We start from the raw sequence: 19,191 nt of genomic DNA, 5'->3' as shown, positions 1-19,191 counted from the left end.
AGAACGGAAGAAAGAATTCTCAATAGAGGGAATCAAAGAGGCTGAAAGACACTTAAGGAAGTACTCAGCATCCTTAGCCATCAGGGAAATGCAAATCAAAACGTCTCTGAGATACCATCTTACCCCTGCCAGAATGGCTAAAATTAGAAACACCAATGACAGCTTATGCTGGAGAGGATGTGGAGAAAGGGGAATACTCCTCCACTGCTGGTGTGTTGCGCCCGTCCTGCCAGCGGGAAGAACGACAACAACAGGATTCTTCTCAAGCACACTTTATTGGGAGCTCCAAGCTGAAAGACAGAAAGACTGAAAAAGAGAAGAAGGACCCCGACCCTACGGAGCGCCAAGCTTATATACTCGTGATGATGTGGACGTGCAGCGTCGTCTGATTGGGTTAGGTCTCATTGGACGTTTGTGCATCACCCAATCGGGATAGGTGAGCAGCCATCTTAGGATAACGTCATATGTTCATGCGCAGACGATTAGGCATGCACAGACGATTAGGATACAAGAGCAATAAACAAGCTGACGTGGCAAAGCCTGACGAAGCCAACATGGCCAGCGTGGCTTCCCACACTGGTGGGAGTGCAAACTCGTACAGCCATGTTGGAGATCAGTATGGCGGTTCCTCTGGAAAATGGGAATTAGTTTACCACAGGACCTGGCAATCCCCCTCTTAGGCATATACCCAAATGATCCACATCCATGCAACAAAGGCATGTGCTCAACTATGTTTATAGCAGCATTATTTGTAATAGCAAGAACGTGGAAGCAACCTAGATACTCCTGAACTGAAGAATGGATAAAGAAGATTGGCACATCTACACAATGGAATACTACTCTGCGGGGGAAAAAAACAAAAAACAAACAAACAAAAAATACAATGGAATCTTTTAATTTGCAGGCAAGTGGCTGGAACTTGAAGAAACCATCCTGAATGAGGTAACCCATTCACAAAAAGAGGAATATTGTATGTGTGTGCTCATATTTGGATTTTAGTCCTAAAGCAAAAGATCACCAGAATATAATTCACACCACCAGAGGAACTAGGATACAAGGTGGATTCTAAGAGATTCATATAAGGTCCCTCACAGAAGGGGAAAGGAACAAGTCCCCCAGAGCACAGGGGAAGTGGGGGGCAGTGAGGGCAGAGGAAAGAGAAAGGGAGGACAGGAAAGCACATGGGACTAGGAAGATTGAGTCAGGGGAGGAATAGAAGAGAGACAGAGAGAGAGAGAGAGAGAGAGAGAGAGAGAGAGAGAGAGAGAGAGAGAATATAAAAGAGGGAGCCATTATTGGTTTGAAGAGAAAACTGAACCTAAAGAAATGTCTAGAGACCTACAAGACTGACTCCAACTAACAATTTCAGTAACAGTGTAAAGGCTACCATAAATGCCCTTCCCTTATAATGACACTAATGACTAACATATCCACCACCATAGAGCCCTCATCTAGTAGCTGTTGGAAACAGAAGCAGACACCCACAACTAAACACTGAGTCTAGAACTAAACACTGGAATCCAGGTGCAGAGAGAGGGAGGACAAGACCAGGCTACAGAAACACGTAGAGACAGCAGACCTGAACAAGGAGGAGCTAACTGGCCCCCCAAACTGATAGCTGGGAAACCAGCATGGGACTGACTCAGGCCCCCTGAACATGGGTCTCAGTTAGAAGGCCTGGGCAGTCTAAGGGACCTCAGACAGTGGAGCCAGGATGTATACTTGGTGCACAAAAGGACCTTGAGGGCACATCCCCATGGAGGGATACTTCCTTGGCCTAGAGACAGGAGGGAGGGCCTATTCCCTACTTCAAATGACTTGACAGATTTAGATGACCCCTCTTGGATGGCATCACCCTATATGTGGAGTCGGGGGATGGGAAGGGAGCGTGGGAGGGGTACATGTGAGAACCTGGAAGCAACCTAGATGGCCCTCAAGTGAAGAATGGATAATGATGATGTGGTAAATTTACACAATAGAATACTACTCAGTGGGGGGATAAAACAAAGTAAAACAATGGAATGTTGAAATTTGCAAATAGATGGAACTTGAAGAAACCATCCTGAGTGAGGTAGCCCAGTCATAAAAAGAGGAACATGAGCCCTCATCTAGTAGCTGAAGGAAACAGTAGCAGACACCCATAGCTTTTCTTTTAAGTGTGTGTGTGTGTGTGTGTGTGTGTTACATGTGAGTGCTGGCATATGTATACCATTGATACAATCTAGGAGTCCTGAATGAGTTCATTTTCTCTGCTATTTAAAGAACTAAAAGGCAGGAAAAGTCTGGAGGGCAACAGGTGGCACTGGGGAAATCTCAACCCACACAGACAGAATCAGCAGTTGAAGAAAGGCTTCTATTGTTGTTGAGGAGACATATACCTGCAGCAGACACACAGAGAAAAGGCCCTCTGCAAAGCAGAGTGAAGCCTTAGGAAGAACAAAAGTGGTCTCTTGGGGGGGGGGGTTGCTTGGGATGTTAAAATCTCTGAAGTTTTCCTACCCTAATTTAGGGTTGGTCACTTTGAAGAAATATGACTGATTGGTTCACAACTATTTGGAATACATCCTGATCAGGTCTTAAAGTTGTAAAGCCAGTCCATTAGCAGGGGAGGCTTGTATTAAGCTGCCAGACTTTTATCTCAAGTCAGGAGTGTGAGAAAGTAGTTGGCCCCTCTCCCAATCTGTATTCCCATCAGGGAGTCCAAATCCTAGTCTCCCATCATTTGGAAGTTAAATAATTTCTTGAGTCAGTTCTCATTCCACAATGGTGTAGCCTGGTGAATTATGCCTAACTCCCTGTCTTAATTAGGTTTTTTTTTTTTTTTTTTATTCCTGTCATGAGACACATCATGGGAACTTTTATAAAAGGAAATATTTAATTGGAGTGGCTCACTTCCAGGTTCAGAAGTTCAGTCCATTATCATCATAGTGGCAAGCATGGAGGCATGTAGGCTGAGGTGGTGCTAGAGCTAAGAGTGCTATATCTTGCAGGCAACAGGAAGAAGACTGACACACTGGGCAATATCCTGAGCATAAGAAGCCTCAAAGCCTGTCCCCACATGGACACACTTCCTCCAACAAAGCCACACCTTCTAATAGTGCCACTTTGTTTGGAGGCCATTTTTTTTTTTCAATCCACCACCTATCCTCCACACACCCCCTCCCCAATCCTACTCTTTGTCAAAGCAACATTTTTTTTTTCAAAAGCATTCTAGGAATCACTGTAACAATGAAATAAAAAGGCTTCTTCTATGCTTAAAAACTTGAATAATGCTAGCCTGGACACATGTACGTGATTACTCACAAGAGTTTAGTTTTTTTTTATATGTTAATATGAGGTACAATTCTCTGTAATATTATCCTGTTGCCAAATTGAACCTCTTTTGTAGACAAGTATTTCTTGGAGTGATTTTCCTCCAAAGAGACTGTCTGAGACTAGGCTGCCTGAGAGATATTTGGTCCACAAAGGAAGGTAACAATTCTAAATTCCCATGAAGTAATTTAGGTAAATTCTCAGTAACAGTAAAATCATTTTAATAATGTACTTTACAATTATAATATTTACATTACCTATGAATCTAAATTGATAATGATTGCTTAGACTCACAAAATCAAATAATTGTTTTTTCTGTTTTATTAGTTATGCATAATCAAACTTTAAAACATTTAAAATTTTTCTTTTCTAAATTATACTGCCTTATTTTGAATTTCAAAAGCTTTCCAAGTATTTGTTCATTTCTTTAAACTATCCTGTCTTAGTTAAAGTCATTAGATCTATTGAAACATATTGATTTAAACCTTATTCTCTTTAGCTATTATGACATACAGAAAAAATAAATAGCCACCAGAGAAGGCTTAACCATTACAGAGTACTTTTTATGTAACACTGACCAAGACTAACACTGAAACATAGCTTTCTGATAAAACTCTTGTGACAACTATTATCCCATGTCTCATTTTAGAAGTACAAACCCCTCCCTCCAAGTAGCTATTAGTAATGCTAAGTTTAATCACTTAGTTAGTGATTGATAGACCTTAACAAGGAAGTTACTTTTCAATAGCAATGGGAAAATCAATTGTAGGGTGACATTTAGAGAGCAAGTGAGCATTCTATTAATCTACAGCCTTTTATTCAGTAATTTCAGCATGTAATGATGGCAAAAATATCCCCCTTTCCATTTTGCTATAATACACTTTTCTTCCTTATAATGTAACTCAGTAAATTGTAGACAGTTTTGATGCAGCATAAAGTGAAAAGAGGCACTGGCAATAGAAAGGAGAGCTGAAGTGTACACAGACTTTTATTTTAAAGAACAATTCTGATAGAGATTACATTTGATGTAAATAATTTATTTCATATATGATATCATTGTCTTTCTAAATTCTGAATGCCTGCAACATCTCTTTAAAATTTGGGCTTATATGTTATATTTCATACTAAATGGATATAGAAACAGTATTTCCATAAATACTGCTACTCCTAATATTTTAACAAATGTGAAGAATACTTCAAATTTCAAAGCAGAGAAACCTTTCTAAATGCTAGTTTCTCCCTTCTCCCACCTAAATCACTTGAAAACAACCATGAGATGCATTGCTGTAACACAAAAATAAAAACCTTCAGATTGATACTGGGTTTCAAGCTTCAAGCTAAAGAACAGAGAAGCAAAGTAGCCAAGCCAGTAGATCCTACTTACCTCTACTAAGCTGAAATGTCAACCCTGTCTCCACAAATCCTCTGAGGCAAAAAGCTCTGTATTCCTGTCTCCTCTTCCTTATATTCCTTTCTCTACCCAGCCACATCCTTCTGTTCCCACCTCCCTAGGGCTAGGATTAAAGGTGTGTGATCCCAGGTGCTGGGATCAAAATCGTGAGCTCTGATACTCTTCACTTTTGTGTAGGCCATGGTGGCCTTGAACTCAGAGAGATCCATCTGCCTGTCTCGAGTCCTGGGATTAAAGTAGTGTGCCACCACTACCTAGCTTCTACAGATAACTTGTGTAGTTGCCTTTGCTTTCTGATATTTCAGGCAATGTTTATTAAATCATAAATAACACCACAGTATATAGTAATGGTGGAAAACATTTCCAGATTGGATTTTAATACCTACAAATGACTCATCCAACCATCCAACAATGAATTTCTAGCAGTTGGTTTCTATAAAGTCCCACCTACCAAATACAATACCTACATTACTTCATATTTCTTTATCAGAAGTTGATTTCACAGTCAATCATTTTTGTTATAGTTACTTATATTGTCATTTTGGCAGGATAATTATAGCAAGTATAAATATTCTCTTTCTTTTTAAATGAATTTTTATTTAAATTAATATATCTAATTTTACATACCAATCCAAGTTCCCTTTCCCTCCCATCCTCCCATTATCCCCACCAACCCCCATCCTATTCCCCATCCACTTCTCAGGAAGGATGAGCTCTCTTTCTATAATTTAAAATCAACTAAAAAAGAAAGCACACACCAAGAAACAAAATCTTTCATGCTTAACTGCAAGTGTATTCAGTTCCTTTTAATGTAACACATACTAAGGTAACTATGTGCTGCTTTCAAATGAAGTTTGGAAAAGGATCTTACATAGGGGAAAGGGAACATTCTTACCAAGCTACTCATTGACAAAGTAGTAAGGATTATACTGGGAGAGTTAACATCTATTGTCTTTTCCAACATCTGAAGCTCATAAAAGGCCTATGGAGGCCATTCAGTACAACAGGGAGGTAGGCACAGGAGAAGAGGAGGAAGAGGAGTATCAATTGTCTTATGTTTGTGTGTTGAAGCTGCTGGCAAAGAAAAAAGAAACAATTAAGTGAAGTTTTATTTCTTAGGATGCCATGCCGAGTAAAAAGCCTCCAAAAAATCCTCCAGTCACTAGAACATTCTTCTTTACAAATGACACAACCTAAAAAAAAAAAAAAAAACATAAGATTTTGATACAATGAGTAATTTTGCTAAGGATGTTGATCATTTATTACTGGTGACTGTAGATAAGCTCTTATTTCCTTATTTTCCAAAACTCTCACCTCCCCTATACCTTCCTGCAAAAGTTTCTACTCATCTGGAGTTTGACACATATATGGATAGGCATCCTATATGGTTCTTTCGCTAACTTATTATCTCTCCTTACAACGTAAATGTGAAATAATATATCTTACATTCTGGCCTAATCATTTCTTTTTGTTTTTGCATTATGTGATGGTGTGTGTGTGTGTGTGTGTGTGTGTGTGTGTGTGTGTGTGTGCATGTGTACATTTGTTGTACATGCATGTGTATGAACACATACATGTGAAGGGCCAAGATAAGATTGATAGACTTCTTCCTAGCTCACTTCCACCTTGTATAATGAGGCAGATACTCTAGATGGACCTAGAGATTACCATTTAGGCTAGTCTGGTGATTTTTGCAATTGCCCTGGGACTGAAGGCAGGCTACCATACCCATCTGGCATTTACATGAGTGCTGATGATCCAAAACTCTGGTCTTTAGACTTGCATGGCAATGACTTTACCAACTTAGTCATATCCATAGGCCTGAACAAATCATTTCTTGAACTTAAGCACAGTGTCTTCAGTTTTCCAACTGAGTTATCCATTTGTACCATTACATCCCTCTGTCTATCCTCCTTGCACCTTGCAAAGTCCACAGTGTCTCTTCACTACCTCTAGGTCCTGGTTAGCTTTAACTATCAACTTGACACAACCTACAATTATCTGAGAAGAGAATCTCAATTGAAAAATTGCCTAGATCAGTGTTTCTCAACCTGTGGGTCATGAATTGTTCAAGACCATGAGATATTTACATTAAGATTTATAACAGTAACAAAATTAGTTATGAAGTAGCAACAAAAATAATTATATGGTTAGGGATCACAACATGAGGACTCTATTAAAAGGGTGGCACCATTAGGAATGTTGAGAACCATTGGCCTAGATCATATTGATCTGGGCATGTGTAGGGGACTGTCTTCATTGTTAAGTAATGTAGGAGGGCCCACCATACTGTGGGCAGCATCATTCCCTAGGCAGGTGATCGTGAACTGTGTAAGGAAGCAGGCTGAGCATAAGCCTGTCTACCAGCAAACAGTATTCTTTGTGGTTCTTGTCACATGGTCTTTGGCTGTGAATTAAGTTTCTTAGTCAGAGGTAATGCTGTGTGGGACAGTAAGTAGACAAAAAAAGATCCATTTGTTTCTTTGTGCTCTCCATTTAGGATTAATGTGATTAGCTGCCCAAGTTCCTACCTTGACTTCTCAATAATGGCCTGAACCTGGAACTGTAAGCTGAATAAACACTTTCCTCCCTTAAATTGCTTTTGGTAAGAATATTTCATCCCAGAAACAAAAATGAAGCTAGGATATTATGTCTCCCTGCTTCTCTTCCACTGCAGTCCTTAACTTTCCAGAACTTCCACATTTATTTAAACAAAGTACTACCAGAGGGGGGAAAAATTCACTTACATTTTTTATATGTGTATCTGAGGAAATATGTATATATGAGTGTACATTTATATGTATAGAGGTCACATATCATCTATGGCTATTTTCACTCTATATGAGTAAGTCTCATTGTTGTGAGAGACCATAACTCAAAAACCAAAAATATTTACCATCTGGTTATCTTCAGAAAAAGTTAACCAACTTATCATCTAAGCATTTCTAAGCCCAGGACAAATAAAGTTCAGATATGTCAAAGATAAGCAGGCATAGAGATAAAACGCAACTCAAAATGTTCATAATGGCAGTATACCCCACCCACCATGGTACCCCTGTTCCTATAAAGATTAGTTAACATGCCAGGCTGTGGTGGTGCATGCCTTTAATCACAGCACTTGGAAGGCAGAGATAAGCAGATCTCTGTGAGTTCAAGGCAGCCTAGTCTACAAAGTAAGTTCCAGAACAGTTAGGGCTGTTAGACAGAGAAACCCTGTCTCAAAGAAAAAAAAAATGAAAACACAGAACTAGTTAACACAACTACCGTATTTACTTTGTATTCTACACCAAATATTTTGATTATTAAGATGTACAAGAGACTGGAGAGACAGTTCAGTAGTTAAGTGCTCTTCTAGAGGACTTTGGTTCAATTCCCAACACCCACATGGCAGCTTACAACCATCTTTAACTCCAGTTCCAGGGGAATTGATGCCCTCCTCTCACCCCTACATAATAGGGGATGTCCTTCTGTATATATGTTTCTTGGCTGTGGGACCTGGTGGGAAAGAAACTCTAACAACACATACAAGCACCAGGTATGAACATGGTATACAGATAAACATGTAGGCACAACACCCATACACATAAAAAAAAAGTTGTTTTTTTTTTTTAATAAAAACAAGTCTTCATGAGCTGAGTGAGGTATCACATGCTTGCTATCTTAGCACTCAAAAAGTTGAGACAGGAATTTAAGACTTTGTCCCCTGCAAATTGTTTCTACAGAAATGTTATTCTAAGACTGACATAGAGAATACAGTTTTTGTCTCACTGATCCCAGTTCTTTGTAATCATAAAGGTTTGTATACTGCTGAGACGGTTATGTATCCCACTTTGTACACAAAACTGCATGTACTTTTCATATACTAAACCTGAACGAGGCAAGTCTTACCTCCTCAGCTTTGCTCTTGACATCAGTTGGTATTTGGTTATGCTTACGAATCTTCAACTGCTCTTTGGCTTTTTTCATGTCTTTCTCTACTCGCTGCCAGTCAACTTTGATGTACCCAGTATGGTTTGCCAGCTACAATTTTAACAGTGATAAAAAGAAATGAGAAACATGGTTTTTGGTATTTCTTTTTGTCAAGATAGATCATGAAACAGGTAATCAAAATTATTCTTTCTATTTTCTGAGACATTTGCTATTTGGATTTTTTGATGAACTTCAGGCAAAATGTTCATACTATATTCAAGGTTTCGTGCTTGGTAATGGAAATAAACAACTGTCCTCAATTGCTGGCAATCCTTTAATGTATATGCTGAACTCTCTCTCTCTCTCTCTTTTTTTTTTTTACAAACTTTTAACTAAGATTTAAAAATAAGATGGTAAAATAAAAGGCAAAGTAGTTAAAATTTTCAAAAAATAAAAATTTTAAATTAAAAAGTTTTTCAAAGAATTGTGGATAAAATTGATTTAAGTATGTTGTTTATGATAAATTAGGGCTATCCAACTAATAAAGAGAATGACTACAGCCCATCAATCACTCCTCCATCAATATTGTTTTTTCTTTCCTATAAAATTTTTGATATCATATCTGAAACTGAAACAATCCATCTTTCTAACTAGAATCTTTTCTGGATATATATATATATAGAAACTGGAGAAATATGTATATATCATAAGTAAAACATTATCACTCATAATCAGTGAAATTCTTATAGAAATCAATGAGAAAAGGAAAAACACTTAAGCTGCAGAGATGTCTCTGTGGTTAAGTGCACTGACTGTTCTTCCAGAGAATCCAGGTTTAGTTCTCAGCACCAACATGGTGGCACTCACTCTTATATAGGTGAAATAAAATGAGACTAGTGATTAAGATCTCACTTAAGTGGTTAGTAGCATTCAAAATAGTACACAAAACAAAAGCATATACTATATTAGGGCATTATAGCCAAGGCTACAATTTCTCACAATATGTTAATGGGCAAGTAGACTTTCCAAACATCTAGGAAACCGAGTAGACAAACCTGAAGTAGAAAGAATCCACCTCCTACAGCTGTTGCAGCCAGTTTCCCAACCTTCTGGAATATGAAACCAGTGCACCTGTGAAACCAAATCAATATCAAAGTGGCAGGCTGGCAGATCCATATAAACCAGAACTTCTGAAATGTTCACATTATAACCTTGAGATGATCTAGCTTCTTTTTACCATCTTCAGAAAAGGAAGGCCATGCTAGCCTTCAGGCTCCTACAGTCCCTGTTCCTAAGTACACATTATACATTTCTAAGTCCATACTAGCTAGCATCCTGGCCCATCTCACCTCCCCTTCTACCCTAAACCACCAGGTTATATCAGTTAACAGGTTTCCCTCCTCCCTGTCATCCCTTTGTTTTGTATATAGGCCAGGATTTTCCCCCTGTTCTCACTATTTCCACTGTTCTATATTCTCTCCCTGCCATTTCCACTATTCTCTCTTGCTATTCCCTGTTATTCTCCCTTCTCCTGCATGTATGGCCATGTCTTATCTGCTTCTTTTTCTCTTGGCTCTAGACTTTTTCAGATAGCTTTAGGTGTTCTTTCTTTCTTATCCACAATAAAAAATCTCCCCCACCCACAACCATAGAGTGGCCATTTCAGTGGTTTCTTTACTGCACCCTCACATATACTAAGAATGCACACATGTACCACCATATGAAGCTTGACAATTAAAAATATATGCAAGCTGGGCATAGTGGGGAACATCTTTGATCCCAGCACTCAGAAGGCAGAGGCAGGTAGCTCTCTTGAGTTTGAGGCCAGCATGGTTTACATAGAAAGTTCCAGACAGCCAGGGATATGTAAACAGACCCTGCCTTAAAACATTATATCCAATAATCTAAGTACTCTATTCAAAAGGAAGAAATTTTGAACTGGATTTTTAAAAAATTCAGACTGAGAAGATAGTTTAGTGAGGAAAGTACTTGCTGTACACACGTGAGGACTTGAGTTCAAATCCACAGAAGCCATATAAAACTGGGTGCTTTAAAAGAATAAAATCTATCTATATGCTATGTATAAGAAACCTACTTTAAACAAAAGACTCCATAAAAGATAAGTGGTAAACCCATTCATGTTCTTCTTCTGCTGGCTGATGCTCTTGCTTCTTTTTTGCCTGATTTTGTTACAAAGTTCTATGAATCTTCCCAGACAATGGTTGTCAACCTTCCTGATGCTGTGATTCTTTAACACAGTTTGTCATGTTGTACTGACCCCAACCATAAAATTATTCATTGCTACTTCATACCTGTAATTTTGCTGTCATGAATTATAATGTAAATATTTATGTTTTCCAATGATCATAGGCAACCCCTATACAAGAGTAATTCTACCAGAGACAGAAGAGGAGTGGGGGGAATGGGAGGAGGGGAGGTAGGGGGAAAAACAAGAATGTCTTGAGGACTCCCATATTTGGCAACTCAATAAATGACTTTAGGAAATTGTATTTCTATATACACGTAATACATAATAGGAAAATGAAAAATTTAAGCTACAATAGCATCAAAATATGAAATATTTATAGGTATTTAAGAATCTATGTTGATCACATATTGTGATATATTTATCTCATGTCAAAGCTGAAAAAAACAAAATAAAGTGATAGTGATCAATATAATACCAGACTGGGGTATGTGTGTAGCTTGCTATGGCATACATGTAGAAGTTAGAGAACAACCTGTACAAGTCAGATCTTTTCTTCTACCATGGTCCCTGATGGTCCTCAGGCTTGATGGTAAGTGCCTTTACCCACTAAGCTATTTTGCTGTCCAAAATGCAGATAAATTTAATTCACAGATCGTAAACTGATTTTTAATACAAGAATAAAGGCACAGGATTGAAAAATGACCTATTCCATTCCCTTTTTGTGTATGTTTAGATTGTTTCTACTTTCGGGTGTTACAAATTAAACTAGGAATATTCGTGTCAAATTTTTTTTATATAAACATCTGCTTTCATTTACATTGTTTCACTGCCAATAAATACTATGGCTGACTATACTCCAAGCGTGGTGGTATACAACACCACTTGAGAGACAGGAAAGATCATAACATGCTCTGGACCATGCTGAGCCATAGACACCATTACAAAACAAAACCAAAACACACAAAAAATTCTCTTAAAACTCAATACTACAAAAAATGACCCCTTCACAGGGCGAAAATCATGGAATTTAATAAAAGACAAATCTAAGTGGTAAATAAATACATGTAAAACTTTTCAGTTTTTACTATTATGGAAAATGCAAAAAAAAGATCACAAGTTGAAAAATACAAGAATTTTATATTGCTAGGTTAATTCCAGTACTCAGGAGACAGAGGTAGGTGAATCTCTGAGTTCAAGGACAGTGTGGTCCACAGAGATAGTTCCAGGAGAGCAAGGACTATACAGAGAAACCCTGTCACAAAAAATTCATATTAGCATTGTTTATATTACTCAAAAATTGATGAAGGTCAATATCAGAATCAACTGAACAAAAATATACTATGGTATATTCATATAATGGAATTCTAAATAAAAATGACAATAAGAATACAAAAAAAAATGAAAAATCCAAGAATCAAAAGAATTAATGATTGTATTTATTCAAAGTTCAAAACTAGATTAACTACAATAAATTATTAAAAGTATTTAGAAAAACAAAGAAACAACTCCCAACAGCTTTCAGAGTTCTGGGGGATACTAGCTATAATTTTCAGCCTCAGTGGTTGTTAAATGGGAGTTTAAGTCTCCAACTATTCCTTATAGATAATTGTTCTGTATATTTGTATTAGAATAAGATTTTTCAAATGGAGTTTATAAGATTGATGGATTGTTTATTTATTCACCAAACTGGTTACTAGCATGATAAACATATCAACAAATGAAAACTTCTTCATTATGGTCTGAAGATTTGAAGCACTACTTGGCATCCCCTTCCTTCCTTGGAGGTTTCACCGTTTAAACAGATTTGATGATGTGTTGGTAAAGTGAGGTCTTGCTTGTCACCACTAGGTCATCTTCATATGAATCCAGTGGATATAGGGTTTTCTTTTAGGGGTATTCTTTAATTTTATTAATAATGTGTTTTTGCTGATGTTCATTGAGAGAATGAATCCTTAGAAGTGTTCCACTAGTGAAAGGAAATCCTATCTAAGAGTATGTTTCTTTACAGATCTGTGTCACACCATCTTTTGGGACCTCTACTGGAAAGTAGAATCAAGTCTCAAATTATGCCTTCTAATTGTATCCTCTAGTATCATAGATGTAGGACAGTGCTGCATCATACCTCTGTGAATGTAAAATAACTTGTACCAGCTTTATGATATATAGTAGTGACTGTGCTTTATCAGAGATGTTTTTAATGATGTTGCTTAGAATATTTTCTTTCCAGATGGTGATTGAGAAGCTAATTTAAAAATACAACAAAACAAATGGTGCCAAGTACCACAAGAGTAACAGAACTCTGCTGCTTTCTGGGATTTTGCTTTTTACTTTAAAAGAAAAGTGCTGGATGTCTCTACAATTTCGTTCAAATGACTGCAGAACCTGGAAAAGCTGTCGCTGCTATTGATGCATAACATACTGCATATATATATATATATATATATATATATATATATATATAAAATTTGAATTTTTGGAAACTTTAGCTGTGCTGTCAACTTTGGAAAAAAAGTATCCCAGTTTACCATGTTGAGTTGGCATTGCACAGAAATTAACAGCCATGTTGGTCTAGAAATGTTGAACTTAATTTTTTTTCCCATTTGTACAGGGGTAATGCACTATATTAAATATGTAAGGTCTTATCTATGTAGGTTTGACTGCAAAAATTAATAAAGTATTCTCTAAATAAAAAAAGAAAACTGATGGGAGATGTCATTCTGTATGTTTCTCATACTGGTTAATAATAAAGCACTGTTGGCCAATAGGAAAGGAAGATAGGAGGGACTAGGAGACAAGGAGGAAATAGGAAGTAGTAGGGAGGAGTCAAGATGGAGAGTCTGGAGAGAGCAGTATGCGGCTGCAGGCTCCCGGTAAGAAGAACGCGTGGACATACATAGATTAACACAAATGGGTTAATAACTAAGGCAGAGCTAGCCAATAAGAAACTAGTACCTGGCCAATAGCATTGTATCAAATACAGAGTCTCTGTGTGTTATTTGGGGCTGGCGCAGTGGCAGGACAAGACCGGGCGGCGGCAGGCAGAAAAACCATACTGTTACAGAAAACTTCCATATTAATATATGATACAGCTAATATCTTCTTAATCCATCACTTGCTGTGTTGCCTTGATCTAGAATCTAGATTCTAGATATACGTTCTGAGCCTCAGTTTCTACAAAAAATATAGATATTAAAAGTACCAAGTTCAGAGTCATTTTAAGAAGGAAATTAGATTATCTATATATAAACTAAAAATAGTGCCTGACTTCTAACAAGTACCTGACTTGTGGCAAGGGTTTTGGCATCAGACATGACCATTCCATGGTATAGTTAAGGGTACAGTATTTATTGTAGATATGAGAGAATGTACAGCCAGAGGTATCTGCAAGAGTCTAGAACAGAAAGAGGAGTATATTAAACATGTCCAGCATACTGGACATGGCTATGGCTATCTGGAGAGAGGAGAATAGCAGGGGATAGAAAATAGAGAGAGCATTGTAAGAACAGCAAGAGGAGAGAATAGTTAGAATAGCCACATTATAAAAAGGGTGAGTAGCTGGGGGTGAGAGGGGGCAGGAGATTGAGGTCAGGGCTTTGAAAAGTATACTATGTACTTTTGAGTAAAGGACTGAGGGAGCCTGGAGGCTAGCATGGACCTTAATATGTTGATAGGTGCCACTGAGATATGTTAATTAGAGAGTCATATGTCTCTTTTGCTAGAAGTAAGGGAAATGAGCTCTTTTGGCAGAAGAGAAACCTACTTCATGAGTTCTTGAGGAATGCTGGCCTTTATTTAACCACTAGAAATCCTTCTACAGTTCAGGTGAGTTCATTTCTGGATATTTGGACTACCTTTTGGAATTTGGGGGACTGACGTGTCCTTTGGTCCTGACATAAATATCAAATATTGCTTTAATTTGATGGTTCACTACATGTGCTGACCAATTTCAGTGAAGTCAATATGTTTTAATTAATTATTAAACCAGGCACAAAAGAACTGAAAATCTTTAATACCACTTACCATCCAGTAACACCTCCAATTAACAGCTGGGTTGCTACACTATACTTTTCAGCTGATGGCCCAGATTCCTGCCCAAACAGTTTACGCCACCATGGTTGCTTTTTAGTCAATTCTGCAAGATCCAGTGCCTCAAATTTTCCATCAAAGTTTCCTATAAGAGGATTAAGACATGAAGTTAATTGTTTCCTGGGGAATGAAGAGACATTGTCTTCAGTGGTACAGCCAATGGTAAGGTGCCTATGCTCTAGTAAATAAACTGTCAGCCATATTCCTGTAAACAACCCTAATGAAACTCATTGGGTCATCAAAAACAAAGTATAGTAAAGACAAGACATAACAATTGAAGGGGGACTACTTTGGAAAAGGGTGGGGATCACAAGGAATAGGGAAAGACAAAAAGGGGTTGTGGTGTGTAAATATAATCAAAACATTATATAGATATATGAAAAGTCATAATAAAATGTATCATTATTTATGATTAATATATACCAATAAAAACTAAAGACTAAGATAAGAAAATATTTACATTTATAGTATATTACTGCCATTCTTAACTAGATTAATAGATTTTTAAGCAAACAATTATAATACAGAATACACAAATATTCTACTTTAAATAGTAAATTATCATTGGAATTTTGGGAAATCTGACTAAAATAAAGAAACTTGAATATCTATATTGATCTTCTATTGTTCTTCCTCTCAAACTTAAAATAATTAAACTGACCTAGGTAAAACAAGTACTATTGGATAAAAGCATTCTAAATATGTATTTTTAAATTTACCTCTTTAGGAGCCACCTACAAACCAATTTTATGTATTATGTGGATGTCCAGAAAATAAAGCAAACAATGATTAACTGCATGCTTACTAATTTACTAGACAATATGCTCAATAACAAACTAATTAAATGCACAGAAAAAGGTAGGTACCACTTATTAATCCCATTTTGTAATCAGGAAACAAGCTTTAGAATGTAATGCTTAAACCAGGAAAGAAAAACAAGCCAACAAAATATCTAATCCACTTTTTTTTAGTGGGGGGGGGGATGTTTTGTTTTGTTTTTTGTGGTTTTTCAAGACAGGGTTTCTCTGTATTGTTTTGGAGCCTGTCCTGGAACTTGCTCTGTAGACCACACTGGCCTCAAACTCACAAAGATCCCCCTATCATTGCCTCCCGGCAATCCCCTTGTTTGTACAGAGATCATTTTGGATTTACCTACTATGTCCAGCCCTTCTTTCCTGGAAACATACTACATTGAGACAACAAATGTCAAAAGCTTACTATCCAAAACTGTACAAACAAAAGAAAAAGCCAAGAATTGTCATTTGAAAAATACTGGAATAGGAGAGAAGTAACATTCAAGAAGCATGCTGATGTGACTCAAGCAAGAAATTCCAAGTGGACCAGGTGATAGTGGCACACACCTTTAACCCAGAACTAGGGAGGCAGAGGGCAGGTGGATCTCTGTGAGTTCAAGGCCAGCCTGGTTTACAGAATGAGTGCCAGAACAGCCCCGGCTGTTACACAGAGAGACCCTGTCTCGAAAACAACAAGAACAAAATGCCAAGTGGGACTCTAAAAATGAACAAGGGAATGAAGGGTACTTGAATGAGAATCCAGATTGATATATAAATGAATGTAATTGTATAAAAAATAACTAAATTAGCTTGTAAAACTTAAAATATTCATAAAATTAAACAAGTGATTTCTAAATTATCAGCAGGCAAAAGAAAAATGGTAAACTATGGAACACCCCCTCCCAAATTTATGGAGATTAAGAAAGCCAAGCCTATGAGATATACTTTGGCCTAAGTTTCAATATTAAGGTGTTCATTGTCTTTATAATATAATTCTTAACAAAAAATGGTCATTATAGATTAAGGCAAAGGTTCTCAACCTGTGGGTGGCAACCCCTTTGGGAAGGGTCACACATCAGATGTCCTGCATATTAGACATCTACATTGCAATTCATAACAGTAGAAAAATTACAGTTATGAAATAGTAATAAAAATAATTTTATGGTTGGGGTCACTACAACATGAGGAACTGTATAAAGGGTCACAGAAGGTTGAGAACCACTGCGTTAAGGGACCCTAAAATTTATATAGACAGGCAAAGGAACAACAATAATGTTCTAGTTACAACAGCTATACAACAAACTGCCCATCCAGACATCATGAAACAAAGCTATTTTGTCTATAGTCTCCAGTTCTTTGCATATGAAACTCAGTCACAGCATTAAGGCTTCTGTGTTATTCTGTGATATCTGAGGATTTAGCTAGAAAACTTATAGGGCAGGGTCTGGAATAATCTGAGAAGTCTACAGTCACATGTATAGACTACTTCTCTCAGAGACTAGAGGGGGCTTCCTTAATACCATAATAGTTAGGTTCCTCTCAAGTGGAGGAAAGATCAAGGACCTAGAAATAAACAAAACAAAACAAACAAACAAACACAAAAGTGTATCATCATTTTAAGTCCTGGTCTCAGAAGCCATACAGTTTTACTATCATCAGATTGGGATACAGTAGTTCCCATCCAGATTCAGGAAGAAAGATAGAATATTAAATTCCCACTTAAAACAGTCCATGTGGGAAAATACAATCTTCTATATGATACGTGGTCACAATAATCTTAGGGAGAAAGTTTAAGGACATTCAACACTTAGAAAACTACAGCATAATATAGAGCCACTTAGTTTAAAGATTTGTAAAGTTTCATTATTCAATAAGGTGTTACACTGACCCAAGTATACACAGAAATACTAGTTGAAGACAAAGTCTGGAAATCGATTTAGTCATACTATTATATCATTTTCCTAACAAGGTACAGCAAAGCAATTCTATAGTAGAAAGCAAGTGTTATCAGTTGTGTTAGAAGCAGTAAATATTCATTTTTTGTTTGTTTAAAGAAAAGGTCTACCTTACACCATACACAATAAAACAATCTATGTAAACAGTAAAATATCACCACTATGTTGAAGAAAATAAAAGATTATTTTTATGTAATTTTAGCAACCCCATTCACTCAACAGATGGCTCCAGTCAAAAGTGAGATTAAATTATGTGTACTACCACGGACCTGTAATGCTAACACTGAGGCTGAGGCAGGAAGATTGCTAAATTTGAGACCAGACTGGTCTACAGATTATGGGTGGGGTGTGGTGAATAAAAATCAGAGTGCCCTCTAGCCCACACAATTTCATCAGTCGCTCATTAAACACTGCTAAACAAAATTTACAAGGCTTGTCTATGGGCCCAGGAAAACATAATTACTATAAGCACGACAATTTATGTAAGACTCAAGATTTCTCAGAAATTCGTAAGTACTCTCTTCGCAAGTGTATCGCATGTGCTGGTTACGACCTAAATTTAATGAACTGACTAACTTAACGTTAACCAAATTAGAGTAAGAAGCATATATTAAGCGCTCCACTGGAGTTTTCTTTTTGAGTCGGCTTACTAAAAGTACTATCATATACCTGCTACTATTAAAATAAAAAAAAACCCAACAAACAAAACACACACACACACACACACACACACACACACACACACACACACACACACACACACACACACACACACACACACATCGGTAAAACATTTAGGAAAGAAGAAAGAATCAACAAAAATGAGAACTGTCAGGCATGCCAGAATCACGTCTGGGAGTTAAATAGCTTGAAAACAGGAACTGAATTTCCATAGGACATCTCGGTAGGGGCGGTGCTAGAAAGAACTAAGGTAACATCCCAGGACAGCTTTGCATGCCAGAGCATGACCTTGGCTAGCCCCCAGAGCACCCACCAGAAAAATCTTCGAGTCGCCCTGTCTGGGCGCTACTGAGGCTCTCCAGGGCAGGAATAATGCAGCAGGCCCTCGCCCATCCCTCATCCTAAGCCAGGAAGGTGGTGTTACCCTTATCCTTCTACGGGCGCGCTCCTGTGTTTACCTTGACTGGTCGCGGCCATTTCGGGGCAACTAGTATCGCGAGGACACAGCTGCAGATCACGGGAGGAAGGATTAGGCGTCAGTCTTCCGCAGCTGGCTTCCGGTAGGTGGGGCAGATATTTCCAGTCCCTTGGCAGAAAAAGAGGACGGGCCTGGCACGATGATACAGCTTTCCTGTCCCAGAGCAGCTTCTTAACCAACCGCAGCACTCGCGCACAAGAATGCTAGCTGTTCCTGTTGAAAACCTCTTTGCCTTAGGGATGGGTTTATTTCAGCTTGCTTTCTTTCTTCCTTCCTTTCTTTCTTTCTTTCTTTCTTTCTTTCTTTCTTCCTTCCTTCCTTCCTTCCTTCCTTCCTTCCTTCCTTCCTTCCTTCCT

The 19,191-nt window shown here is 37.7% G+C and overlaps 1 protein-coding gene across 1 annotated transcript; it reads right to left on the bottom strand.

Annotated features, from left to right (window-relative positions):
* Nucleotides 1–5,495: 5,495 nt before the first annotated feature.
* On the bottom strand, nucleotides 5,496–18,938 carry Fundc2 (FUN14 domain containing 2). Its single transcript, XM_051179404.1, has 5 exons — nucleotides 18,816–18,938; nucleotides 14,862–15,012; nucleotides 9,688–9,763; nucleotides 8,612–8,743; nucleotides 5,496–5,916 (listed from the first exon to the last, which is right to left on the bottom strand). Exons 1-5 carry the CDS (start codon nucleotides 18,832–18,834, stop codon nucleotides 5,839–5,841), a joined length of 456 nt encoding a protein of 151 aa, XP_051035361.1. The 5' UTR covers nucleotides 18,835–18,938; the 3' UTR covers nucleotides 5,496–5,838.
* Between the last annotated feature and the right edge of the window lie 253 nt (nucleotides 18,939–19,191).

Source organism: Phodopus roborovskii, unplaced genomic scaffold (genome assembly GCF_943737965.1).
Source record: "Phodopus roborovskii unplaced genomic scaffold, PHOROB, whole genome shotgun sequence".
NCBI classification, from domain to species: Eukaryota; Metazoa; Chordata; class Mammalia; order Rodentia; family Cricetidae; genus Phodopus; species Phodopus roborovskii.
Note: the sequence above shows the minus strand (reverse complement) of the source record. Positions and strands in the feature narration are given on the sequence as shown.